This window comes from Apis cerana, linkage group LG10, assembly GCF_029169275.1.
Source record: "Apis cerana isolate GH-2021 linkage group LG10, AcerK_1.0, whole genome shotgun sequence".
Taxonomy (NCBI): Eukaryota; Metazoa; Arthropoda; class Insecta; order Hymenoptera; family Apidae; genus Apis; species Apis cerana.
In genome coordinates, this window is record NC_083861.1 from 10,354,793 (window position 1) to 10,382,686 (window position 27,894).

At 40.8% G+C, this 27,894-nt stretch overlaps 1 protein-coding gene and 1 long non-coding RNA gene across 12 annotated transcripts in view; one reads left to right on the forward strand and one right to left on the reverse strand.

Moving 5' to 3' along the window:
* Nucleotides 1-27,826, reverse strand: part of LOC108003018 (box A-binding factor) — a 33,024-nt gene extending 5,198 nt beyond the window's left edge. For 3 of the 11 annotated variants that reach the window (XM_062080359.1, XM_062080354.1, XM_062080352.1), the window contains exons 1-5: nt 24,909-26,965; nt 11,771-12,212; nt 10,113-11,501; nt 4,550-4,692; nt 4,125-4,451 (exon numbers count right to left, since the gene is read on the reverse strand). In XM_062080359.1, the coding sequence (XP_061936343.1) occupies nt 4,125-4,451; nt 4,550-4,692; nt 10,113-11,501; nt 11,771-12,212; nt 24,909-24,975 (2,368 nt within the window). In that variant the 5' untranslated portion in view covers nt 24,976-26,965. Of the gene's footprint in view, nt 1-4,124; nt 4,452-4,549; nt 4,693-10,112; nt 11,502-11,770; nt 12,213-23,734; nt 23,752-24,908 lie in introns of those variants that run through there. The other 8 variants (XM_062080351.1, XM_062080355.1, XM_062080353.1 and 5 more) reach the window with 8 other exon arrangements.
* On the forward strand, nt 11,988-12,808 carry LOC133666774 (uncharacterized). Its single transcript, XR_009831407.1, has 2 exons — nt 11,988-12,505; nt 12,638-12,808. It is a non-coding gene; the product is annotated as an uncharacterized LOC133666774 (long non-coding RNA).
* Nucleotides 27,827-27,894: the final 68 nt, after the last annotated feature.

The window sequence follows — 27,894 nt, forward strand, 5'->3', positions numbered from 1 at the left end:
AGAATTTCCGGTGTTTCTCGATAATAATAACTAGCAGTTGTTGCTAGTACGCATGTCAAGTGCCACGCGTATATGCCATCGTATATTCGTTTCACGATCATTTTTTTTTAAAAATACGAATTTGCGAATCACGTTCGCGATCAACTTTAACGAAACAAGTATGTTAGTTGTACATTATCTCCGACGCGCCTTCATCTCGTGTTACTTCACAAGAGAGTAATATCGAAACAGAGAGAGGACGAAAAGGTCGGCGTACCGTAGTCGCACATCCGGCAGAAACGAGACTGGGAAGCAATCGGATATCGTATATTAGTAAGCAAAGAGTAGCTGACGTCGGCGTCCATCTTACGATCTCTAACCGTTCAACGATACGACACCATCGTGAAACCGACGAAGAGAGAGAGACAGCGAGTAGAGCGAGAAGAGCCGTGAACATGAACAGTGTGGAAAGAAGAGAAAAGCGGCGCGAAAACCGTTTGATAACAGACACGACACAGTAGCTCGTTGCTACGCGCGTTTCTTTACTATGGCATTCTTGTATTTTTGTTCCATTCCGAAAAAGGAAAACTAAAAATACGAAGCAATTGATTACGTTAATACTGCCGGACCGTTTTCGAAGATAGGAAAAGAAAGGAATTGAAGAACGCATCCTGATCAATGACCACACACAAAAATTCTAGATATATTCTTCGTAACCGAATATTCAACGGTGACCAAGACGCCACACAGAAGATGACGAAGCGACGGGGAATGAGAATGGTCGAGTCGAATTACTTGACGAAGCAGAGCCGTAAGGGGCAGAATGTTGTAACCGACCGTCGCGCCACGCCGGGATAGAGACAACTGTGAGTCCTCCCCTGCCATTGACAGGGGGAGGGGCGGAGGAGTAAAGGTGCGCAAACGAAGAACGCAAGAGCAAAATATATATATACGATATAACGAAAGACAGAGCAAAGGCGGAGTGTGGTCGAGTAGCAAGCAAAAGGATCGAATCAAGAGATACAATTTTAAATAACAATCCAAGTCCAAATTCGTGTAAAGGGAACAGCGTATATTACAGAATCGGATATTAAACAGAGAAAAGGCCACGTGTAAATAAGTTCGTCTGGAACGAGTAAAGAGAGACGGAATAGGACATCATTCGCCGAACGAGTTCGACGTTTCGTTAGGGTAGGATGCAAGAGGGTTCTGGCAAGCGAGCAAAGTCAAAGTTAAACGAGACCAGGCGCGTGCTGGCAAAAGGAATATATATATGCATATACGTATAGCGGTCGATCATAGATTTGCCGTCGCTGTGGTGCGTAGTCATTTCCTCGTGTGAAGGAAGAACATCGGGCCGCATCGGTCCCAGACGCACGTTCAAAAACCACTCGAGATCGCGGTATGTTAAAAGCCGTATTCCTCGTTCCCCTTGACTTTCGACTAAAGTAGTGATCTACGTTGAAACCGCAGACGCACCCGGGTCGCTTTCCAAAAGACCACGCGCCACTTAAAAAGCTTTCGACTCGACTTTCTTCTCCGTATACCCTCCTCTCTCTCTCCGGGCTGTCCCTACTCCCTGCATCCCTCTATTCCGAGTTTATCCGTCACTACACAAGCGGACGGACGATCGAACGAATCTAGTCGCGGAAAGATGGGAACCGACGGGAAGCGAACAGAGGCGAAAATGATTGCGTTGCGGCGACGAAAGGCAAGCACGCGTAATGAGAAAGACTGTTCCGTCTTTTTCATCTTCGTTCGTGCGAACATAGAGGGATCTACGACGTTATACTCGCAATAAAAAAAAAACAATCCGACTTGACCTTTTGAACTGGTCGAGTCCTTCGACGAGATTGTGGCGTGTGATGCACTCGACGCGACCGTTATCGCAGCAACCGTCGTTATTACAATAACGCGGCGTAAAAATAACGATCCTCGGCAATTACACCGATCGCGAATCGCAAGTGGCCAGACTTTTTTATCGCATTAACGAATAAAACGAAACAAAACGACCAAACAACAATTTTCCATTCGGTGGTCGTTCCCGCATTAGCGCGAGCGAAATAACCAAGCGGTTCCAAGAAATCGTTTTCTTTCTTCGATAGATCGGGGTCATATCTCCGCCCCGAATCGCGTATGACGGCAACATCGTCCGACGAGAAAACGTAGCGAAACACTTCGTCGATCGTATCATCTATCCATATGGAGAGTTCGATGCTAACTAAAATGCGTTCGCCGTTTGCCGTCGGAGTTATCTAAATTTTGCGGTCCCGGAACAACACGACTAAATACATAAAAGTATATTATCGTTCCTTCTGTATCGCGCGTAGACAAAACTAGATTGGAAGTGCGGCTGTTGTCTAGGTCAGGGTCGCATATCAATGCCTCTTTCGATACTGTGCACGACAATCAACCACATGGCACATGCTCGCCAAACGAATCATCCAAGCTAAAATTGTTCGAGCGGTGGCGTATCGATACTGGCAAGGATTTGCCGTCGCATCGCATCGCGTTTCGAATGTTTCGCATTATTCTATTCTATTCGTGATATTATTACACGGTATTATTCCAAATTTTCCAGAAGCTGCTTTCTTCGAAGCAAAAAGCCATGGAATCGATTCTTCGATTTTCAAAAATCGTAAGGAAAGGCAGAAGCGAAAGCGAAAAAAAAAAGAAAAAAAAGAAAAAAAAGCAAAAGTGAACATCTAGAAAGTATCGCGATTGTCCGTGATTCGCGATGTTCGCGTGGAGACGGAACGAACCGTGTCATCGGTCACGCGTTGGCGACCCGTGCAACCGATAAAGCCCCGACTCGTCCGATAATCGGAGAATTTCGTACCATTGGTTACCATATGTACCTATCCCTTCGTTGCGTGAACGCATGCGTTACGCACACGCGAACGTCAAGTATGTTTCCACTCCGCGTATTTTGCACGAAAGATAACGACACACACGAAGATAGACGAAGGGTGGCGAAGTTGCACGAAATTCTACTTTAATCGGAGTATAAATATAACATACATGCATGTACACACATGTATATGTTAGAACGGGACGAAACATTCTTTTTTATTATTTTTTGTTCGGTAATTTATATAACATTTTAATTTTTATTTTAACAAACTAATGTTTCTTTTCATATTTAATATTTTTTTTTGAATTTGAACTAGATCTCGAATAGGTTAAAATAATTAATATGTGATCATTTCGCAATAATTCTTAATTTATTTATTCGTTCAATGTTAGTATCATTTTCAAGATATTCATCTTGAAATACTCTTTAAACGTTAGAAGAAGAAATTTTTATTCGTAATGAGAAAATAATTATATAATTTTTTTCCAGTTATTAAAAAAAAAAAAATGAAACAGGATAAAAAAATTAAGAAAAAGACTTGGAACTTTTCTTTTTTGATCGATCGATCTTTGACAAAAAAAAAGAAACGGAGGGAAAACTGTAACGCGATATTCTCGTTCGTAAACTTATAGGGACTTTATTTGGGCCACCGACGACGTAGCGCGAGCTCGGAAAATTTGTCACGATGCGACGCTCTCTCTTTTCTTCCCTTGCTCGTTTTTTTCTCGTTAACCATTCAACGAATTACGAAGAAGCAAGAGGAATCGAATCCTTTTCTCGTTATTTACGATCGCAATACGATCCAGCCAGTGCGTGTCACTGTTTCTTCGCGTTCCTTCAAAATCGTTCACAATTTATCGCTCTTCGAAACACATCTCCGTGGCTGGCGTAATGCGACACGGATCGTCCTTCGAGTATGCTCGACCAAAAATCGAAAAAAAAAAATCTACATATCCGCGAAATATATCTTTGCGAACCGAAAAAAAATTAGAAAAAAATAAATAAAAATAAAAAAACAAAAAAAAGAGAAAAAATTAGAGCGTAGAGAAGTTTTTAAATTTGCACGTCGGCGGAAATAGGGAATAGTGGAGATAAATTAGTGGCGCAAGCCGAATGTGCTTTTTTTCGCTCAATGATGCGCAACAAAGTTGTACAATAAAATAAAAGGGAAGGAAGGAAGGAAGGAAGGAAGCAAAAAAAATAAAAACAAAGGCGCAATCTTAAAGGAGATATACGCGAAAAAAATAGAAAAAAAGTGAATGAGTATAGTGAGTATAAAATATATACTTACTCGCGCTAAGACTAGCAGTAGCTGTGAGCTGATGCTGCGCAGGTGTCGACGGAGGGTTAACGGGTTGCCGCCTCGAAGGAGCGGCGTATTGGGTGGCCAGGGTGTCGTTCGAAGGCGAGCCATAGTTCCAGGACGAGGGTTCCACGGTTCCAGCCCCGACTCCAGCGTTGCTTTGCTGCGTCGGATAAGACGGACTGTATCCTCGAAAACTCGCCCTACCGCAGAACGGTTGCGAAAATCCTGGTAAGGCCTGATGTGTCACCGTGCCTGTCGACTTGCTGCTGGCACCGTAATCTTCTGAAATGGCGGGAAGTCCTGTTCCTAGGCCTGTGTGGTTCGAATAATCGATCGATCGTCCTTTTCTCCTTGACACTCGCGTAACACGAGATGTGGTCGTAAAACACAAATGAAAACAAAACATTTACCTTGAGCGTTCCATAATTGCTGAGGCGAAGCAGTCAATTCTGTAGGACTGCCGGTCATGTAAGGAAGGCCGTAAGTGCCTCCTGTTCCTGCCGCGCTGGCTGCCGTCATACTACTGACATCGCTTATTGAACGATATAATGAACTGAAATAACGAACAAACTTGTAGTAACGCAGTTATAGAACGCATGAAACGGGTTCTGGTTCGATGGCTATGGGATATACTCGATGCACGCCCCTACTCTTGGGAATTAATCCGATCCGATCGAATTTGATTCGTTTTCATTTCCTCGTACGTCAAGAGAGAGGAAGAAAGAAAGAGGGAAGAAGGAGAGCACGGGGAAAAGGAAGTAGGGGAGAACGAAATAGGAAATGAAACCTCGGTGACACGGGTTCGATGATGTTTCGCGGGTGACCGGAAACTAGAAAACCGTTCTTCGATCCATCGGCCCGTAAATGCGGGCGCGTGCCAAGGCAGGACGTTTTTCGATGTTCCTTACCGACCAACGTCTACCCGGAACACAACTACTCCATTACCATTACCATCACCATTACGATGCTATTAAGGCTACCGTTACCATTAGCCCATTACCATCGGGGCCCCTTCGTACCTGAGCTTTCGATCACTTTAGGAAATCGCATGCGTGCATCAGCTCTCTCTCCGAAGAAAGCTACCAAATACTGATCGTAAATGTTTGCGTTCCTTTTTTTTTTGTGAGAATAAGAAACACGGTTTGCAGTCGTAAACCTACGTAAAGCAAAATTTCCGGTTGTCATATTCGTTGCGCAAATATTCGTGAATCCGAAATCGCGTGACTCGTCGAGCGTCGAGTCGTCACGATTTCGAAAAAAAAAAAAAATCAAGTGTGCAAAAATAAAACATCACCGCGCTCTTACCGTGTCACACGTATGTAAATACAAGCCCCGCTCCGCTCGATGTTCTCTCAGGACATAGTTGTGATCATGGATCGACGATCGAACGTGCATCTTTATCGCCGGGAAACGCGTTCGACGCATTGAACTTAACGAACGTGGCGGACACGTTGCGCGACGTAAAGCAAAGCAAAGAAACGCGCGACCTTGACGGTTTCCATGACTCGACCGACACGTACTGTTCGATCGGTACGTGCTCGCGAGACGATTCGCGTATTCTCCCGGAACGATTTCGAATGAAACTGGTTCGAACAACGGTATTCTCAGTAAAAGAAACACCGATAACAGAGCAACTTCGTCCTTCGGCCGTTCCAAGAGCATCGTTGTTCAATTTGTAAATTTCCTTTGAAAAGCGAGAATGTAAAAAACGAATGTTTCAGATGTTTTGTTTTTCAGACTTCAAAGTCCGCGCGCGCGAGATGAGATCCTTCGATAATAGTCACTATGTCCGTCTCTTTCCAATTCGTCCAAGTTCGGCAAAGTTCGTCCGAATCCGTATAACCTACTCGGAGTCAGAGCGTAACCATTGTAAATTCTAACAAAAATCATGCACTCAATCTTGTATTCTTTTGTTCTTTAAACTCGATACGAGGCGGAGATCTGCGAATCTACGAAGAATGTGTACGAAGAAAAGAATTCAGCTATGTAACGAGGTTCGTCGCGAAGGAAGGAAGCGATACGCGCGCGAGCGCAGCACGTGTTACGAGCTAATTTCTACGACACGACACAGGGCACAATGCGGCACCCATGCGCATCGACGGGAAAAACGTTGTTTCACGAGTTCATCGCGGATGCGCCTCGTTTCACGGACACGCGACGGACAAACACCCTTACTTTTAAATCGTTTCGAATTATATATTCTAATCTAAACTTCTTCCCCGATCGAATCTCTTCTATCCAAACAGTTCGATCGCATTTATCCTATCTTATTGTTTTACGCCATTGGAAATCGAAACTAATAGACTGATCGGTCGATTTCAAATACGATTTCGAAGAAAATTGTTGGTCGACGATGACGCGATACGCAACCTGACCGGAAATCAAGACCACTCGGCTCCGTTAGTATACAACGCATACCGATTCTCCTCGAACCAGTGCGTAGGCAACGTTTGCCCACTTATATGTATACACACACCATGTACACAATGCGATGCGATGCGACGCGACGGCGACGTACACCACGACGATGCACACCCATGCCCGTCCCCGGAAACTTTAATAACTAAGCGGTCGGATTTCTTCCAGGAAACTTTCCTCCCAATCGTTACCGGTTGCCAACTCTACTAATCTAGATTTTACTCTCTCGCATTTTCGAATCTCTCGATCGATTCTTTATACGATTCTGAAACAAACGATGCGTGTGTACAGTTTCTTTCTCCCTAAGTCAAAAGTAGAGGGAAGAGGTAAGGAAAGAAGATATTTTGGCCAGTTCGCGAAGAATGCAGATATCGCGAAACCCAATCTAGAAGGTCGGTAGCGACAGGGTTATAGCCCCTGTTACTGGATCGCTATCTGAATCCACCGACTCGATAAGCCGTTTCTCACGATATCGCGCGTCACCGGTGGTGGGAAGAGATCCGAGATCCGAGGTAGCCGGCGTTGAAAAAAACGTCTGGCTACACCCTCTTTCCTCTACGAGGAAAGGATTTACAAGCAAAAATTGTAATTATCTTTGGTATAAAATAATTCGCGAGAATTTAGGGGGGAGGGGGGAGGGGAAAAAAGTTTCATTTTCGAGTCGAAGACGTTCGAGAAAATCGACAAGTATCAAGCCGTATGCCGCCATGACAACCACCTTCGACCCGAAGTCGGCGTTAATATTTACGAGCTATGTTTTTGCAACTGTTATCAGTTTCCCATTTACTTTGTTTTCCAACATTTCGCGTTCGCGACGAAGCGCCGATAAAAATGAAACGACGTACGGACGGTAGAAAACCGAGAGGGGAAGGGAAGTCGCTTTCGTGGAGAGGCAAGTCTAAACGTGGCAGGACTAGTAACAAACGAATACGTGTATAAGTGCAATAGGTCAATGTGTAGGTATCATCGAGATTCGATGTTAAAAAACCGAATTTGAAATTGTAACTTCAATCTCGGGTGCGATATTACGTGAACTAAAATAGAAAATATAAATAACGATAAAATAATCGTAGATTGAAACGCGAATGTGACATATGCCACGAGGACATGACATACGTTTAATACATATACTGTACTATTATATACTATATCAGTTTATCAAATTACTTATTCGAACGTTAAACATTCTTATCCTGTAAATTTATTTACACCGCTATATTTTCAATCAACAAAATCGTTCGAAAGAAAAGTAAAAATAAACCATAGATGGCTTTAGTTGAAACATCGATTAATCGTAATCGAAACGTAACGTTCATCGAATACACTCACTGCATATTGCCGTTCCTGCTGACGTCCAAACGATCCTAAATTCTTCGCTTCCTCTCAACACCTTCTTTTCGCACCTCAATTCCTTAGCCTGCACGATAAACTTGAATTCGCAAGGAAAACGCGGGAAATAGGAAAAACCGTTCACGGTCGATAGGAAGAGACAAGAAACAATGATTCAATGATTCTTTCACGGGACAGGAACGAACAATGTGAACGGAAAACGTAGAAGCGAATGGCGTTGGAGGACCTCCAAAGTGGTCAGGATTTCCCCTTCCGCGAATCTCTCCCTTCCTTCGTTTCTTTTCTACGTTCCTGTCCCCTCTCGTGATACCTCGATCCCGCCCTCGATTAACACTTCTCTCTCTTTCTTTCTTTCTTTCTCTCTCACACACACACATATATACACACACACACATTCTTTCCAACTTCACGCCACTAGCATACAGACTTTCCAAACTATATACCACCGATCCTGCGGTTTACGACCACCGACCATCGAGATTCACGCGTTCGTTTCTGCTCTCGTTCTTGCTCGCATTTCTAAACATTTATTTCTATTCATGATTGTTTATACTTTCGTAGCGATTAATGTAAATCTAAGTTAAAAAGCTACGGTTATCATCGATGCTTGGCTAGTCGAAGAGACCAGGGAAGAGACTATACATATTAGACTTAAATCGAGACTATCGACATTTCTTCGACTATCGACATTTCTTTTCACTTTCACTTCGATCTGCGCGTCATCTCGTGTCACTTACGCGTACCAATCCATGAAACGATTACATCGTTTTGCAACATCGAGAAGACACGAAAAAGGAAAAAGAAGAAAAGTTAAAAATTATTCGCCTTTTCTCCCTTCGATCGTAGAAGGCGTCTAAAGCTCTTCCTCGAGTCTGTTACGTCACACGATACCTAAAGGTTTCTTGGAACGCGTTTCTGGGTTCGACTGTGGTGAACTGTAAACCGTACGATGATTCACAACGACGAACTTTGCGTCAAGGATCAACAATTACCGTTTACACATCGCTTTCGTTGCCGCTTATACGACGAGTAACTTAGCAACATGCACTCGGTTAAACAGCAAACAAGTTCAAATAAACGGGGGGAGAAAGAGTAAAGAAAGGAAAGACGGGCGAGAACACACGAGACGTAGAGGTTACGAGATCACCGACAGTAAACGAGAAGACTTTGCGTCATCTCGGATCTTGGCGCGCTCGTAATCACGACAACAAGATACCCCGCAAAAAGAGAAACGAAAAGCAGATTGTCCTCTGCACCCGAACTTTAGATATCTATAAATTCGAAGGTCGTGGCCCCTGCACGCGCAGACCGCATGAGGAAATCGACAAACACGAAAACCGGGCACAGGAGCGTAGATAGAAGAATTAAAAAATCGAGCCCGCACGATTTTTCCAATTTCGAATGCTTCCATTCCGAATTCACGTTCTATCGCCGTTCTACCCTCTCTTTGTTCTCGAACATCGTCCGATTATAAAATGCGACTACTTTAATCGACGCAGCTCTCGATAACGTTCCGTTTTCTCGCCGCGAGACACGGACAACGCACGATCGAAGAATCGTTTCCCTATCGGAGTCAATAAACTCTTATCACCGTAAAAAAGAACGACGAGCGCGTGTTCTGGTATGAATCGATTCTCGTCCCGACCACGATCAAGCTTTTCGTGGATCGCGAAGGAAAAGTGGATTTTCGATAAACGTGAACAAGAAGATTGAATACGGAAAAAAAAGAAAGAAAGAAAGAAACGGTCGATCCCTTTGTTGCGTGCTTACGTACGTGCTTACACATGCGACGGGATTTCGGGTATAAACCGATCGATGGTAGAGAACGTTTGGAGGACGTGCGGCTCGTGCCTGGACGAATCGGTAAACACCAAGGGATGTTGTTCATTTTCACGAAACTGTTAGCATAGGGCCGGAGAGGCGTCGCACTGTTTTCCATCCTCGCTTAGCTTCATTTTTGGTTTTGTATCGCCTACGTATACAATACTTTGGCCGAACACCGAGCGTTCCTTAAGCCGCCGTGTAAATACTGTTGCGAACGGTCGAAACCTCTCGGCGGGTACGCGCCTCTTACGACCACGCGCGGTCGCGTTTAGAACGTTATAACGATCGTAACCACGGAGACGAGAAAGAGATCTGTTCGATTACGAAAGGACAGAAAAAGGGATAAACTCGACTGGATCTCTGGATGAAAATAACGATTACCTGGTGAGCGGTCCACTGGGCGAGTGAGGAGTCGACGATCCTGGCTCGTGCTCCTGATGATGATGAGGCGTTCCGACAGTGTGATGAGCGTATATCGAATCCATGTAAATCTGATCGGAGACTCGGTCGGTGTCCTGGCCAAGGCCGTGGTTCGACTGTACCGAGGAAGGCGGCTGCATAGCTGTCAAATGAGCGTACGACTGTCTCCCTTGCTCGCTCGGACTGTATCCTCCCTCCGTCTGCCCTTGGCGATGAGGCGACGACAGTTCTTGATCCTCGTGCGGACTACGACTGGAACCCGGTGAGCTACCGGTTCGAAGCGCCGGTGAGCATCCACCACCGCCGCCACCTCCGCCGCTGCCGCTTCCACCGCTGCCTTCCGCACCGCTGCCACCTCCGCCTCCGCCGCCGCCGCCACCACCTCCTCCGTTGTTGCCATTGCCGCCACCTCCTCCCCCATTACCTCCGCCGCGCATTTGATGCTGAAGATACGCCGCGTCCGGCAGAACTTCCTCCAAGTGGTGATGATTGTGATGGTGATGGTGGTGGCGGTTGTGCTGTTGCTGCTGCTGCTGTTGGTGGCCATCGTTCCCACCGATCTCGGAACTGGCCGCGCCGGTGCTCGCTAGATTTGGGAACAGCATGCCGAGGTTGAAATCTCCACGGGCACCGCTCATCGCTACCGCGATTCCGCTCGCTCGCTCCACGACGTCCTCGTCCGGTTTTTGATGCGCCACCGACTGCGACTGCGACTGCGGCTGTGCCTCTTGTTCGTCCAAGTGGCGGTGGCTCGCCGAGGAGAGCGTGCCGTGTTGCTGGGACGTGTCCGTTGACTGTAGATGCTGATGATGGTGCTGTTGATGGTGGTGGTGATGGTTGTTGTGGTGGTGGTGGTGGTGGTGGTGGTGGTTGTGGTGATCGGCCGCGGTCGGCGAGAGCGCTTCAGTACCGTAACGATGCATCGTAGAGCAAGGCGCGTGACTGCCGGCCCGATTTTCCTCCGGCAATACGGAGACCTCGCTCGACGCTTCGTTATCCCCACCCTCGCCAGTCGATACTTCTCTCGCCCCCAGTTGAACGTACTCGGACTGATGGTGCTGTTGGTCGTGGTGATGGTCGCTGTGCTGATGGCGGTGGTAGTGCTGCTGCTGCTGCTGCTGCTGCTGCTGCTGCTGCTGCTGTTGGTGGTGATGGTGGTGGTGGTGGTGGTGGTGGTGGTGATGGTGGTGGTGGTGCGACTGCTGACGCTGCTGTTGTTGGTGGTGATGGTGGTGGAGAGGTTGAGAAATCTGTTGCTGTTGTTGCTGAAGCTGCTGCTCCTCCTGCTTCGAGGAATCACCGCCTAAATCGCCGCCCCCGTACACGTTCGAGTCCTGATCGAGATAACCCCTTGACAACACGATAATTCGTTAAAATTTCCCTCTTTGCTCCGTTACTCCAGCTTTGCGCCGTTATTCGTTTCATTTCTTTTCTTTTTCTTTTCTTTCGCGCTCTCCTTGCCTCGAGATCAAGGCCGAATCTTTCGACGCAAATTCTAAATATTACGCATTCCACGAGTCAATCCCATTCCGCGAAATAATTCGTCCAAAAATCCGCGATCGAATGTATATATATATGTATATGTATATATATATATTTAATATATATATATTGCTCACCTTTCTCGAACCAGAGGATCCTGAGTGTTAAAGCCGAGCGAATGCACGCCGTAAGCGTCGTCTACGTCGTTTCCTTGTTCCGGTGAGACGGGGATTTCTACCGGTTCGGCGTCACTCGCCTCGGCGACCGCGCCATTTTCAATTTCCTGTTGTCCCGCCTCCAGCACGCCCACCATGTCCCCGCCCTCTTCGCTTCCATGCTTTTCGTAAGGTAGTTGGTAAAGTTGGTGGCGTTGCCGTTGTTGTTGTTGTTGCTTCTGTTGTTGTTGTTGCCCCAACTGTGTCTCCTGGCGAAAAAGCACCACATCCCCGCTATCCGTCTCCAACAAGCCTATCGATCCTCCATCGTTGTTCGATTCCTCGATAGTCTCATCGATCAGTTTCACGGATCTCTCCGTTCCTTTCTCGTATCCCGTCATTTCGTCCACGCATTCGGCCAATTCTGTGAACGTTGAAAATAAAAATGAAAGGGGAAGGAAAGGAAAAATATATATATATATATATGTCGAGTTCGATCGACGACAACAACGTGAATTACTTCATTCATCGGGGAGACGACGATAAAGGAACTCGAAATTCCTTGTAACGTCGAGTTTCGCGAACTGTTATGCATTACATCATAGTTCCAAGTTCCATCGTGTCGCGTAGGGAAATCGACGAAACGTGATCGATCGATCCGATCGTAAATATCATGGTCAATGCGTTTCGATGACACGAGCAAACTGTTGCTAACCGGTACGTTACAGAAATAACTAATTGTCCTTATCTATAACTCGTTACCAATCGTACAAACTCGCGCGCATTTTCTTCGTTCAAAGTTTTTTTTTACTATTTATAATACTCGCATTGTGTCTTTATATTTTTCAGGTTGAAAGAGGAGATGGGGACGGGAGGAGTTGAAAAATATATTGGAAAAAAAGGAGGACAGTTTCGCAACGAGACGAAAGATAAAGAGAGGAAGGAGAAAATTAATATTTCATTTTTCTCTCTCTCTTTTTTTTTTCTTCTTTTTTTTGAATAATAAATATGAACAGTGGACTTGGATTTCTTTTCTTTGCCCCGCTCGACGTTCGTTTTATTTCCCTTGCGATCGATTCCGAACGAAAAAGTGCATTTACCTGGATTCTCCGCGCTCTTACATCTTATCGGGGCATCTTATCGAACGATGCACGCATCGTCTCGCACCTCTAATCTCATAATATCGATTAAAGGGGAATCGAGAAATAACAAGAAAAAAAAATGTGCGAGAGGTTGGAGAAAAATTATAAAAAAAAAAAAAATATTACGTAGGAAGAAAGACGGGACGACACGATACAGATAAGAGTTAGACAAACGGTAAAATTTGTACAAGCTCGATTTGCATAGACGATTAAAATGCCCACGTCGTAGGCCGACGCTCATCGATCGAAACGAATTTTTATACGATATTTTTCTCCCAACGAAACATTGTATCAATCAGTATTTAACATTCAGTCGACCTTATTGACATTACCTAATCGAATTGGAAAGGTCAGGCTCGCCGATTTATCTAACTATTTTTTTTTTTTCATTCTACCGCGAGCGCGGCTTAAATAATAGGTAATACGATCAACCCTCCTCGTTGAACACATTAAAAATACAGTTTCGATAAAACACGGTGCAAAAATTGCAACAAAATTCTTCCCTGTTACCATGACAATATTTTTGTTGATTTTCGTTTTACCTCGATTTGTAGGTTAGTTTCGGATACGAGAAGACGAATGTTAACGAAAGGGTCGATAGTATTTTCTTTCGTTCGAAAGTACGATTATCGAATCGAATCGAGCGGGCCAATCGTATCGAATCGATCAAACTCGTGCCGAATCGAGACTTCATGGAAGCGAGCAAGTGAATAAAGTAAGTGGAAGTCACGATTTCGATTAATCACTCGAACGATGAAAATCGCAGTCGATGTTAAACGAAGCAACGAGAAATCTCTTTCTCGCTCGCGTTGCGAAATCGAACCGTACCATCGAAACATGTATCTCGCTCTCTTTCTACCTCGCTCGTAAAATATAGCCATACGGATTCAATGTCGTTGTTATCGGGATGTAACGCGCATACCGAAAATTAAATCGATTTCTTCGCCTCCCACTTCCATTCTCCTTCTCGTCTTCTCTCTCTCTCTCTCTCTCTTCTAATCCTTTTTTATTCTCCCTTATGTTTTCTCTACGCTCTACGCTCTGAATAATATTATACGTACACCTTTCCTTAGGTGGTGAGTAACCTAACCTTTTTTTAGTCATTATTCGTAACCATCTTTTTCATCGTTTCTTAAATATCCGACAATCGATATTCCTAGTGTTTCGGTTAACAAGTTTATAAGCAAGAAAATACAGAAAATAATTTCGAAAGGAAAATTTAGGAGAATGATAATATTTCCTTTCTTCGATCGAGATATATATATATATATATATATACGACTTGTGCGTTTTACTAGCCATTCGAAAGTTGTAAAAAACTTTTACTGATTTTTTTCGAACGAGCCCACCAAGTAATCGTAATTTTCCGTTTTTCATCACGGTTCTTACAATGGCTGCCGGCCAAAAAGAACGAGGTTAACGTTCCCCCATAGAAGTGGTAGCGAGGAAAGAGATCCCGATTCGTCGGCCGAGCGGAAGACGTTTTGTACAACGGGGGCAGAGGTTGCTCTTATCTTCTTGGCCCCATAAAAACGTTTACTGTTATCCGCAACGTACTATACGACCAAGACGGCCGCGCATCGATGCGGCTCACGACGAGATTTTCAGAGATTGAATAGTCTCTTTATCTCGACCTTCTCGATCCTCTCCCCATTCCTATTCCACTTCTCTACCAAGCCTCTTACTTCAACCGATCTTTTTTTATTCCTTTTATTCCTTTTATTCCAATTATCCGACTTTTTTTCTTTTTTTTTTTTCTCTCTCTCTTTTTTTTATTTCTTGACTTATAATCGCACGAAGAATCTCGCGCTCTGCGTGTGGAAACGCGATATTAAAATTCGATTTCTTATCCTACATCTTACGTTCAATTGAGATCGAATATTTTTCGCAGATGAAAATTTCAATTACTAATCATTTTTTATAATAAACTGACTAATACTAAAACGTTAAAAAATGTGTAAAGAATAGGAAGAAAAAAAAAATTGTCTCTCGAATAGTTCAACAGACTATAGAGAAAATGGTGTGGACTTGAATACGATGCTCGCTATGCATCTGAAACGGCTCTTAAATCGCAGACTGCGCGTTTCTCTGCTGATATTCTTGTCATAGAACAGTCGCGCCATTGTAGAAAGACCAAATATTCTCTGAAGATCTCGGAGATTCCGCCGGCGTTTTACGTTTCTACGTATATAAACGGCTCGACGATGCTTCCTGCCTCCATCGTAATCAAGAAATCGCCATTTTTTTTATTTATTAATCTTCCTTTCCCCAACTTTTCGTCAAATTTCAATCCGAAAGTAAGAGGAACGGTAAATTAAACAAGCGGTATAATACAAAGAGACGGCGAGGCCAAATTACGGCAAAGTACCTCTGCGGGTTGATAGAATGCGATACGTCCTAACCGTGATAAGACGATATGAGCCGGCACGCGACCACGGCACACGACTAAAACGGCACGGCAATTCACGTGAAACGACAATTTTTCGATATCGAGGTATCGAGGGGGAGGGAAAAGGAAAAAAGAAAAAAATATCGACGCGCGATTATCGACTCGATTAATTTCCAATTTCGACTCGAGGATATCGGATTCTCGCGTGGAATCAGGAAGGAGGCGGCATCGAAACTCGATGAACGAGAGGGAGGAGATCGAGGGCGGTCGGTAACCCTTGTTTATCTCGGCTCTTCGTTTCTCTATCTCGGTAGAAAAAAATACCAACTTCTAATTGAGTCGTAGGAATTTATTGTCGGTGACTGTATCGATTTGTGATCTTGGAAATAAATAAATAAATAAATAATAATAATGATGATACGCAATCATATATACAAAGATCATAAATATACAATAAATATCGTTATTGCGATATACATGGAACTTTTAAAATCGGTTTAAGAAATATGTGAAGGGAGAGATTATTTACATACGAATATATAGATTTGTATAGTCCATAATCGCAATAGGTTGTTTGGAATAAAAAATAAATAAATGAAATAATAATAAGAAATGTTTCATCGTCACGATACACGATATAACAAATATATATATCCAATTGTATGTATATAAATATATAGAATACTGCGTATGAAAGAGCGTGAGTGTATTTAAGGTTGACGACGTGCACGACTAAGAATAATAATCCCGGCGCAAAATGCGGAAAGAGAGGAGGAATCGGTGAAAGAAAGGGAGGAAGGGACGAAGGTAAGAAAACAAATATTCAAGCGGGATGCTTACCCTTCGAAAGAAGAGAAAGAATAGAAAAGGAACATGGGCCGCGGTTAGGGTCATTAGCAACATCTTAAACACGGAAACAATACCGACCATTTTTGGAAAGGAAAAAGGACGAGACCGAGGGAACGAGGCGAAAAATTTATACACGGAATATAAATTTGTACGATCGAACACAGTTGGGCGATCGAGAGAGAGAGAGAGAGAGACGCGGTGGAAATTTAACAGAAGAGGAGAAAGAAAAAGGAAAAAAAGATTGAAATTCAAAATCTACTACACATCGAATATATTGGAATTAGACAAATCCGTTCGAAACTATTCCGACGGCCGCGAGAATTCTGGGTATCGAATTTCTGTCATGTTTTTTACCAACACGGTCGGACACGGTTCTATCCCCCTCCCCTCCCTTCCCCGCTCCAGGATTCGTTCGGCTCCATTAACTTTCTAACCAGCCACTTTCGAACCATTGGAGGAAAAAAAGATCTATGAATCTCGAGAGCTGCCAATTATCGATACTTTGGCAAAGTACGGGTACGCGTTCTAAAAAAATGAGGTAGCTGTACAAACTATCTCCCTGTTCAGAAGAAAAATGTATATAACAACAAAAATAAAGGGATATCTAAGAAAAAGATTTTTCCAGCGACAAACACGATAAAGTTTTAAACGTATGAGTAATATTTAACGATTCAGAAGGAGAATCGTAAGGTGTGCAAGTATATACACATATGTGTGTAAATATATTATGGTTTAAATATTATTAAGTAATCCAAAGTAGCAATAAAACTCGAATGTCTTGTCCACGTACCCTTCGAGATTCACGTAACTTCGTTTCTATTGCTCTCGTGAGACGTGTCAGCCGTCACGAGCCGCGAAACAACGAAACACAGACTGCGTGGCGTAACATGAGAAGGGATCGCGTTATGGGACATATTTTCCTCCTTCTTTCCTTTAACCGAAAGTAAAAGCACACTCGTCCTACGATTTTTTTCGAATTCCAAAAAAAATATGGTTAAGCGCCACCTCGATGAGCATATCACGTTCGAAGCGATACACTTCGATTACAGAATTAAACGTGGTAAAAATAAATAAATATATCGATTTATATCATAGGCTCGTAGATATTATTTTTCTTCGGACAAAAAAATTATCAATCGAAAATACGTTGTTATTATTATTATCTTGTACGTAATGTCGAGGAATGTTGTTTACTTTATCGTAATAATATATATATAAATAAATAATATTCGTTTTTAATTGAGGTCGTTTTTTGACGATTGAACTCAAGTATTCGAAGGGAAGATGAAACATATATTACACGAGAGGGTTAACGAGAAAGAGAAAGGGAGAGGGGAGGAAAGAGAAAAAAGAAGTTTGTGTGAAGAAGCAAAGGGAGCGAAGCATTAATAAATCAGTCGTCTAAAGGTCGAAGGTCGTCACCAGTACCCCACTATATTCACATCGAGACCGTAATGGGGTATTAAGTCGAGAGGATTTTCGAGTTAATTTTCTAGCCTTCGCTCACAGCTGTGTGGATGAGAGATGGTTATTAGTTTAGCCCGAGACAAGTTTCGTTCGTCGTTTCTTCGTAACTATTGCTCGTTTGTTATACGTATTTACCTAACCGTTTCAAAGATAAAACAGAGAATTCAAAAACTTCTTTATCGATCCGTCATCGAACAGTAGGTCGCAAATAGCGAATATAGCAAAGTTCAGGGTTCTTGTATGTGAAAAAAATTTTCCTTCTTGAACCGCGTATAATCGTAATTGTTCTTGAACAAAGAAAAAGGTTGTCATCGCAGTCAAGTTGGTCAAAGGTTAGTCACGAGCCGACACCCGTCTAAATAAACAAATAATAGGCTTTCGCAGCTTTCACGGGTCTCGGAAAATCTTAGAACTGTAACGCTGCACGAACCAGTACAGAAACAAAAACAATACGGAACGGTAAGTATTCTTTGTGCTCTTGTGCAAAAGCGATCTCGCACGTTTACGGTCGAGTCGAAAGATCAGCGCAAAAGTAATCGGTGCACGTTTTCTCGAATTGTTCGAATTTATATTGGTATATTTTCCAAGTTATAAAATATCAATTCGATCGAGTTGTTCCCGTAATTAATAACAACAATATTACGTAGATTATCGATCATGAGAGTTTGAAATCAAATAACTGGGTTCCATCCCAAATCCAAATATGTAGAGAATAGCTAGCTTAGAAAATTCTTTCGTTAAACATCTATCGAGGTGAGTGAAATTACTTGTTGTTTTGTTTTTTTCTTGATCAACGATCTATACAATAAAAAAAGCAATAAGAATAAAAATAATCATGTCATTAAAGATAATGGTAATAGGTAAAAAGGTCGGTACTGAACGTCGAGGTGAAGCAAAGAGGGTGTAGGGTGGACGAAAATTGTTTGCGTAGCAGGCAAACAGGCAGGCAAAGCAAGCAAAGCGGCAGGCAAGCAGGCAAACCGGCAAGAGGGCGGACGGGTGGGTAGGTTTACGGTATTCGCTGGCCTGCCATCGAGCAGCAGTTTTGACGTCACATCCTGCGCGCGGGCGGACATCCGGTCTCGCTGCCGGACTCCTGTCCCCAAGCGATAACAAAATCTACGTTTGTTAAGGGAAGAGAAAGAAAACGAGAGAAATAGCGAGCACTCGTGGTGAACGCAGAGGGAGAACGAGCGAGTTCCCGTTACCCTTTTCAGCTTTTCAGAGTTTTAAATCGTTTTACTAAATTGCAATCCAAACACGTTTTTTCTTAGAAATTTTTAAATTGTATATTCGTACAGGATTACAAACAAATTTTCTAAATGATAAATTTATGTCGTGTTAAAAGGAACACGTAATCGTTGGGAAAGAAAACTGCAGAGACTGTAAATATATATTTAGTTACGTCCCAAATTTTTTAAACCAACGAAATGATTTTCTAAAGAGCGACCACAAATATTTGTCTCGCTATTATTTTACTGTTTCATTCCATCGGATTATTACCGTTTGGATTTAACGATCATCCATCCTTCGTTATTCTTCATCGAAGAGAGGCAAATATTTCATATATATATATATATATATATACACGTGACGCAAACGTGTCCTTTTGACAAATCTAATCCCTTCCATAAATCTTTACATTCATTTATTTTCTTCTGTACGTATTTTCGCGTTTCCGAGAGTTCACCTCATATTCACGTGACATTTTATTTCGACAATTTTACCGGAGTTACAAATCAGGTCGAATCCGTAACTCAAATCGTTCGAACCGCGAGTCACAGATGGCATTAGTTCGCCGACGCATTAGTAGGTAAGTAAGTATATACGTACATATGTACATATGTACTTTTGTCCTCGCGACACAATACGAGAAAGTTCGCGAATTATAGTTCGACATCGTTGCACGTTAGTGACGTACGACGAACTAAGAGAAAAACATCGACCCACGAATATTTAGCTAAGAAACAGGATAGAAAGGATCGAAAAATTTAAACATTTTCTAACAGGCCTCATGTCTGGTACTCGTCGATAACGGGCGTACGATGAAATGGGGGCGTTTTCGGGGCGGTGTTCGTGTTCCTGAGGGACCCGCGACCGATGTTCCATATTTTTCCCGCGGGAAAAGCATAGATGGTCAAAGTGTATATCCGTTCTAGACTTGTTCGAAAACGAGTAAACCTTCCTTACTTAACACCATTCGACTCGCCGACAAGGAATTGCCTCGTTTCAACGCGATAACGCCCGCATGCATGGTACAAAACAGCAAACCTGTCGGCCATACGAAATGCCACTCGCTCGTTCCAACTTTGACCTCAACTTTTCGTTTCCGTTCTGTATATCTCAATAGGAAAATAATCGTTCCTTTTTCGCTATTTCTTCCCCCCCCCCCCGTCCCACCTCTTTTCTTTTCTCTTATCGCATAATCAATGACAGCGAGACGACGATGATTCTACGACTCGATTACGGATCTACGTGTGTTCGTGCAGATTGTTCAGCTGTCTCGTTCAACGTGAAAAAAGAACCGCGTTTGCAAAGGACGCTTGTACGAAACATAACCCCTATAAACGTGCTCGCAGGTGGCCATGTCTTCGAAAAATCTACACGTATACATACGTAATTTTCTTCCTCATAATTCCCATATTACGTTATACTTTCCCGAAATCAAACGATCAATTCGATTGAATTGAACTAGATTCGCGAAAAGGAAGAGATGCGTTTGCTAGAAATGATAAAGGTGACAATGATCCGATTAAGTTGACACGAACTAAGCGCAAGAGGGAACAGGAGCAAAAAGAAGAAGAAATGGTAGAAGAGAAAGAAAAGAATGCCAACAATGTCGCGGTTTATCTGCGCGTCCTTGGCTAATCTCTGTCCGTGAAAGATTACCCTATCACTGAGAGTTATGCTATGTCTCCAACACTTGGTATATGTAAGCGTTTCTATCAACTCTATCGTCTCTATCGTTTCAAGGATCCTCCTCCCTCTATATCCCTAGAAGTTGACTTTTCACTTTCACCTTTTTTCATCTCTCTTATATTACTTCCTTAATTCTTAATTCTTAATTTACACCTACCTATCTAGCTCTTCTTCCCTTTTCATTCAATCTCTACTACTGTATATATGTTTCATGCAACGTCAAAGTTTTTATACGTATATCGAATTTTTCAACTCGTCTCGTTGCTTTGATGCTAAAAAGTATGTTCGACTCGGGAGTTAAAAAAAAAAAAAAAAATATCATTGGCGATGGTCACTCGCGTTCGAGGACACTCCGATAACGCAATCGGTCGACGTACATCAAAATACTTATAGGTTCTCAATTTTCTATCCATTAACTCTTGTATTGTAACATTTCGATCGACTGAAAAAGATTAGAGAAAGAAGAGGGGGTTAAGAAAAAAATAAAAAATTCAAAGAACATAGGGACGCGATAACTAAGAATTTTAAGGCAGACCGAAGCTATGTAGGAGCATCGAATATAGATATTTCGAAGACATAACCTCTAATTCTATGGATTCGCAAAAATTTTAAGGCAAATACGTTACTATATTACACGACTCGTTTCTCGAGTCACGCATATAGGAGAGTCGCAAGAAAGAAAGTACAAGGAGTGGCAACAACGGTGGTGACGGTAACTGTGATGATGACTATGGTGGTGGCGGTTGCGGTGGTGGTAGTGGTGGTGGCCGTCATAGCGGCGGCAGCGACGGCAGCGGAAAGCAAACGCGGACTAAGACCAACGAGGGAGGAGGAAACGAGGCTAAGCAGGACGATGCGCGTTACGTTGGGTCATGCTGCGAAGTGTTATCGCAGACCGGCGGTCGACCGATACCTTATCTGGAGTAGTTGCACACCGACAGTGGCTCCCAACTTACTCGCATAGTAATTCTTTTTCGTAAAAATCGATGCTAGAATATTAACTAATTATAATCGTATAAAATGTATTCTGCTTACGACGATTAATATCGATATGCTTGGGTATCGGAAAAGAAAATAAAAGAAAAAGAAGCAGTCGAAGATGAAGATAATTAATCTAATAGAAATGACAAAATCGAAAGAAGAAAGGGCAAACAACAGATTTCACGTTTAATCCGTCAGATGTCTCCAGTTAAAACCACGCCAAACATTCGATACGATGATATTCAATAAGAAGGATGTAAACGTTTCTTTATCGAAACGTTGATTTATGATGATCGTACGATTTGACCGTACGATTCATCCACACGAAAAAGATCGAGACACACCAAACAACACATCTGGACTAGACTAATTGTAAGTTCGAAGAAGACTGCGCGGACTGGTAGGACAATGCTAAACGTTTCTTCGACGAACGCCGGTGTATCGCGAGATAAGTCGTATCGTTGTGGCTGGTACACCGGCCGATAGAACACCACCCACTATTCCACCTAACGCAACCGAGATAGAAGTCAGCGCGCGTGTCGGATATCGCATCGACGTCCGATGCCGTTGTCGATGTTGATGTCTATCAATTATATCGTTATATCAATCGATGTGTATGCCATAACGAAATTAATCGTGAGAAAAGTTAACTATGAATCGAATATTAAGAAATTGAATTGAAGATCGATCGATTATTTCGACTCTACGCTTTTCCTTTTTTTTTTGTAAAAATATATATATATATATTGTATATATATTTAAAATCAATGGAGAAAAATAAACATTCATAAAGTTTCTCCATCTTGTAACATTTTTATCTTCAAATTAATTGTACGTATATACAAGCGCTAATTCGTTCTTTCGACCAATAGTAATAGTTCAAATAACCTTGGATATGCCAAATATAAGCGTAAAAATCACTTCACGAACGTAACGTTATGTTCACTGGAAACAGTGAAAAATAAACGAACAAGTCTATTTCAATTGGGCCGTTCGATACCAGGCCATATCGAAGCTGGAAGAGGTGGATAAGCAACAAGTGTGTGTAGTGAATTTAAGCGAGTCACTCGAGTTAGCTCGGAATATTTTGCGATCGTTCGCGAGTTACGATTTCTAACCAGTCGAACCGTTTCGAGAAACTCGAAAACAATAGGTAACCAAACGGATCGTAAATAACACGGTATGCGGTATGCAGCGTGAAGTATGGTGTATGGGGTATGAGGTATAGGGTATAGAGCAAGAGGTATAGGGTACAGGTTATGTTGCCACCACTAAGTCTTGAGCGAAAAAAGAAATGACTTTTAGATGGTAAACAAATTACACGCAAATCTCGACTTAGAATCGATCGAGTTGCAAACGAAAACTCGAATATTCTTCCTTTTATAATTTCTGGCACTTCTCACGATGCGAAATTAATATATACAATGTTAACGAATCCGATCGAATTTGAAAAAAAAACAACTCGTGAATGTTTGAAAAGATACATTTTTCAAGGCAAAAGTTACATTAATCGTAGAGATGTTATCGTTATTCGATTTTATTTACATATAACATACGCCATGTTGTATGAGAATTTCTCACGTTCGTGCATCTTTTTCTATATTTGCGAGTCTCCCATTGCGATTACAATCATGAAAGATAAGTGATAATATTAATTCGATCGGTTCAATAAATTGAAATGCGTAACACGATAAATTCTAATCTAAATATCGTCTTGCTCTTCGAAAAGAATCTTTATCTCGTTTGAAAGAATAATATTTCACCTTGCCAATTTTAAAGGGCTGCCAATTTAATTAAAGAGGAATTAAGGCGGAGCAACCCGAGAGAAAGGAATTCTTTTCAGCACCGTTACGGCGAACCATTCGCAGCGTTTCACTGTAGCGGCCATTTTCGAGCATCCATGATACTACGCATCCTCCTCCTTTATCTCCTCCTCTTCTTTTTCTCATCTCTACCTGTGCTAATGCTAACTCTTATAGCAATATATGTGAAATGAGTATTCAGTTATTCTGTATAGAAGCGGAATATAGATTTGAACGATGATTGCCAATCATATGATTCCCTTTCCATTTCCTTTTTTTCTTTGCCTTTATATGTTTGAGTATTAAAATGAAATAAATGATTGAATCAAATAAATAGTTTGGCAACAACTAAATTCTAAGAAAATGGATAAATTTAACGAGTAACTTTTAACTTTACCACGCTACTATGCTAATATCGTGCTATTGTTGCGTACGTTGACCCATGACGACGCAACACGTCCGTCGAATGGTAGAAAAACTTTGATAACGGGATTGGACTTGGACCTTGTTAACTATAATGTTGGAACTTTACGTTCACAGCTTTTATGTTTGAAAGTGACCATCTCTTGAACACGATTATCGTAATTAATAACGCGCACGCGTGGATTACAAAGTAAAATTCGATGAGTTTATCGATTAAGTTGCCAACGGTTCTAACACGCGAAAGATTTGTATATTTTCGAGTAATTTTTAATTCATTAGAAATTTCTATATACTTTTTAATTACGAATCTGTTTAAAAATAAGTTATAAATAAAGAAAGAAAAATTTAAAAATCGAACGAATGTTAAGATGTTTTATATGACTAACTTTCTGTTGGTACGATTTAATCTCGTTCAAAGATATCAGGTATAAATATTTGAATTTATGAAAAAACTCGATTTTTGTTGATATCTAAGAAAATCAACATCAACGAAAGTTGTTGCGACTTTTTTCTTACGACATATATTACTTCGTAATAATATATATATATGTATATATATACATATCATATAGTAAGAAGATATATCCGTGCCAAATATTCACATATGATTCTATAATCTGTTTTTAAGTTTGAAATTTCTCACAGAAAGAAGAAATAATGATCATATCGATATCGTTCATAAGAAGCGATGCATCGTTGCATCAAATCTATGTATAACTAGTGACGTGAAAAATCTCCATTCGTGAACGAAATACGACGATAGTTATTAACGCGTACATTGCGTTATCGCGACCAGTAATAGAATTATCACTCTGATATCCAACGTATATACATCCCGCACGATCGGCACCCGATTTCCAGTGACTCGCGGACCACCGTAGCCCGTTGTTAACCTATTCTTTTCGATTCGGCGACTATCTCGAAACAAACTGTTTCTCTTTACTTTTATTTTTATCACTTTTTCGTTTTATATTATATAATCTAATTCTAGTATTCTCGAATTTATTTCTTTCTTTTATTCCCTAGTAAATATATCACGAATTGTTTTTGTTTTCTACCTGTTAATTTTTTTATCGATCGATTCGCATCAAATTAATCAAACATGCATCGCATCGAAATCTCCGAATCAGTATCGAAGAATCGCTCACCGTATTCGTTGTGTCGACGTTTTTCCATTTCTTCACGGATTTCATCATCGGTTTTTCTTCTCTTCATCTCTCTTTCTCTCTCTCTCTCTTTCTCTCTTTCTTTCTCTCTCTCTTTCTCTCCCTTTCTTTCTCTCTCCCTCTTGTTCCTTTAGTTGTTATTGTTTCGACACGAAATTGAACTTTCTCAACTAGACGAAACTCTTTGTGAAAATTATTCTTGAAACCTGTCGCTACTTTCTTTCACCAAATCGATAAATTACTCGAATTTTTACACTTTACCAATCTCCTCCTTTTTCTAATTTCTTTCTTTTCTCTCTTTGCGTATTGCACTTATTTACTACAATTATTTCCACAAGACAAGTGGCATGAACAAAAATATACGACACCAAACACTTTTTTATTTTTTTAAATTGCAAAAAAAGATATAAATTATAGTAAAAATTATAATACTCGCAAAATTCCTTTTACCGTTTACTGATTAAGATCGTGTTCGCGTTGACCACCGTTCTAAGATCGGTAGCGAGGCTGGTGTGCATTATGTACACAGAGGAGAACCAGCGAGCAGAGTGAAGCTAACAAAGAGGGCACTCGACAAAAAGAGTGAGAGAATGAAAGAGTGAGGAGTGAGAATAAGCGAGACAGTGTATATATACGCATGTATGTGTGTATGTGTGTATATGAGAGAGAGAGAAAGAGAAAGAGACGATCGTAGTTCCGTGGATGGTCGAATCAGATCGGGTGGAATTGACTGAAGTCGAACTAATGGTATCCGATCGAATCGGATTGGACCGTATCGAATAGAGTCGAATCGAATCAAGACTAGTTGGGATAGATGTTGTATCGGGTCAGGTCGGGTCGAATCGGATCGAATCGGTTTCGATCAAATTGTACAAATGATTTTGGTACAGATTCAAATCGGCGTCAAACTTCAATTCCGAAGGAACTGCAAAATAAAAGTGAATATCAATTTTCTGAAAAAATAACAAAGAGAACGATAATTATGAATATCTAAAAAGGATAATTTTAATTTATTAGCTAACCAGGGAGGTTCTTTTGGTTCCTTACGATCGGTTACTTGCTCGTTTTTTAAGGTGGGGGTATCGCGAATAGCGCTAAAGAAAACTGCACACCGTCAACTCGATCGCATCGTCGTGGATCGACGCTGTTCGTTTACGCGTCTCACACACGTCACATTCGACAATGCACGCTGATTCTCCTTCTCACATTCATGTCGCGAAAAGCGCATGCGCTTCTTTTTTTCCAACATGTTTTTCTTATCAATCATAATGTATATACATACATATATACATATATATACATGTATGTATATATATGTATATACATATACATATACGTATACATATATATATATGCCATGCGTTAGATCGTTTTGTCTTTCTTTCTAACCATTGCTTTGCTTCTTCGTTAACTTTTCATCTTCTTTATCACTATTCCTGTCGATTCCTTCTCTTATTCTTATTCCCTCTCTATACTTTTCCTTCTCTTTCATTTTATCCTTTCAACCGATTATAGATCTTTCTGCTTTTGCTAATGTTAATCGCCCTTGCAACCTAATTACTTATTTTGTTATTACGTAAGCAATATGTAGTTTAAGTAATACTTATGGAATAATATTTATGATTTTCATTGATATCTTTAAATATTTCGACAATCATATTCTGAAAATATTACAAAAATTCGTGAGACTAAAAATTTTGAAATCGATTTCGTTTCCATTTCGTATCGTCTACGATTTAAAGCGCAATATGCTTTCATTTGTTACATAAATGTATAATGCATTATAGAAGCAAACATTTTTGTTTCTACAAACACGATGATACATTCTTGCGTCACTCGTTACAGTAGTACTTTCAAAGATTCACAAAACAGCCATTGATTATCAAAGTAAACGATTTGCTCGGTATAAATCTTTCTAATGACTAATAAACTCTTTTTTCCCTAGATTCAGATTATGCGTTAAATTTAAACAAATTACTTATAGACCTGGAAATCTCTCTTGCAAGTGATTGGTAACGATACGCACGATTGTACAATCACGAACAAAGGGAATAGTTGTTTTGTGAACACCTCGATGTTAATTGTTTTTTGAAATGATTCATACTACCTCGTGATCTTTTACGGTATTGCATTTAGTGAAATATGTTTATTGCTAATAGAGAAAATTAAAAAAATCAATGACATACATACTTTTTCTATTTATTTATTTCGTAATAATTGCATTCTATCTTTAATCGAATAAATTTATCATTTTATTTAGTTGCAAAGATAATCTACCGGAAATAAGTATGTACATCGATACTCAAGGACAATCACGTTCATTCATCTGTCTTTACTAAGATCAATGGATCGATCGAGCTATGTATTTATTATTATATCGATATTTGATAGTTTTAGCTTTTTTTTTACTATACTATAAAATATGTATTCAAAATTTATTTCAAATTTGAGCGCTTTATTTTCATGTTTATCATTTTATCATTATCCCAATTATATTATATAAAATAGATTATTAAAAATCAAGATCGTATTATTATTCGGCTTTCTTGATATTTTTCAAAACTACGTTTTTTTTTATAACATATTGAAACACGGTTATGTTTTTAACTTCTTTTAATAAGTTTTCTATTTAATCTATTTAATCACTTTTGCTAAAAAATAATCCACATCTCTGTGCAAACTTCACTTTGATATGTTCATCATAAATAAATAGGTTAAGACAATTCATAGAAATTCTTTTCATTTATAAAATTGTAAATCTAAGTTTTTATTTCCTTATCGCATGATTATTTTATATATATATATATTATGTAAGAGAAATTAATTTAATTTTGCTGTTTATGTTGTTTATTATAATAATGCATATCTTTCTTCAGGAATCAATAAATAAGTAAATTGATGAAAATTTTGTTTGAAATTTTAGCATATTTCCAATCAATATCCTCCCTCTTTTTTTCTCTTTTTAAAT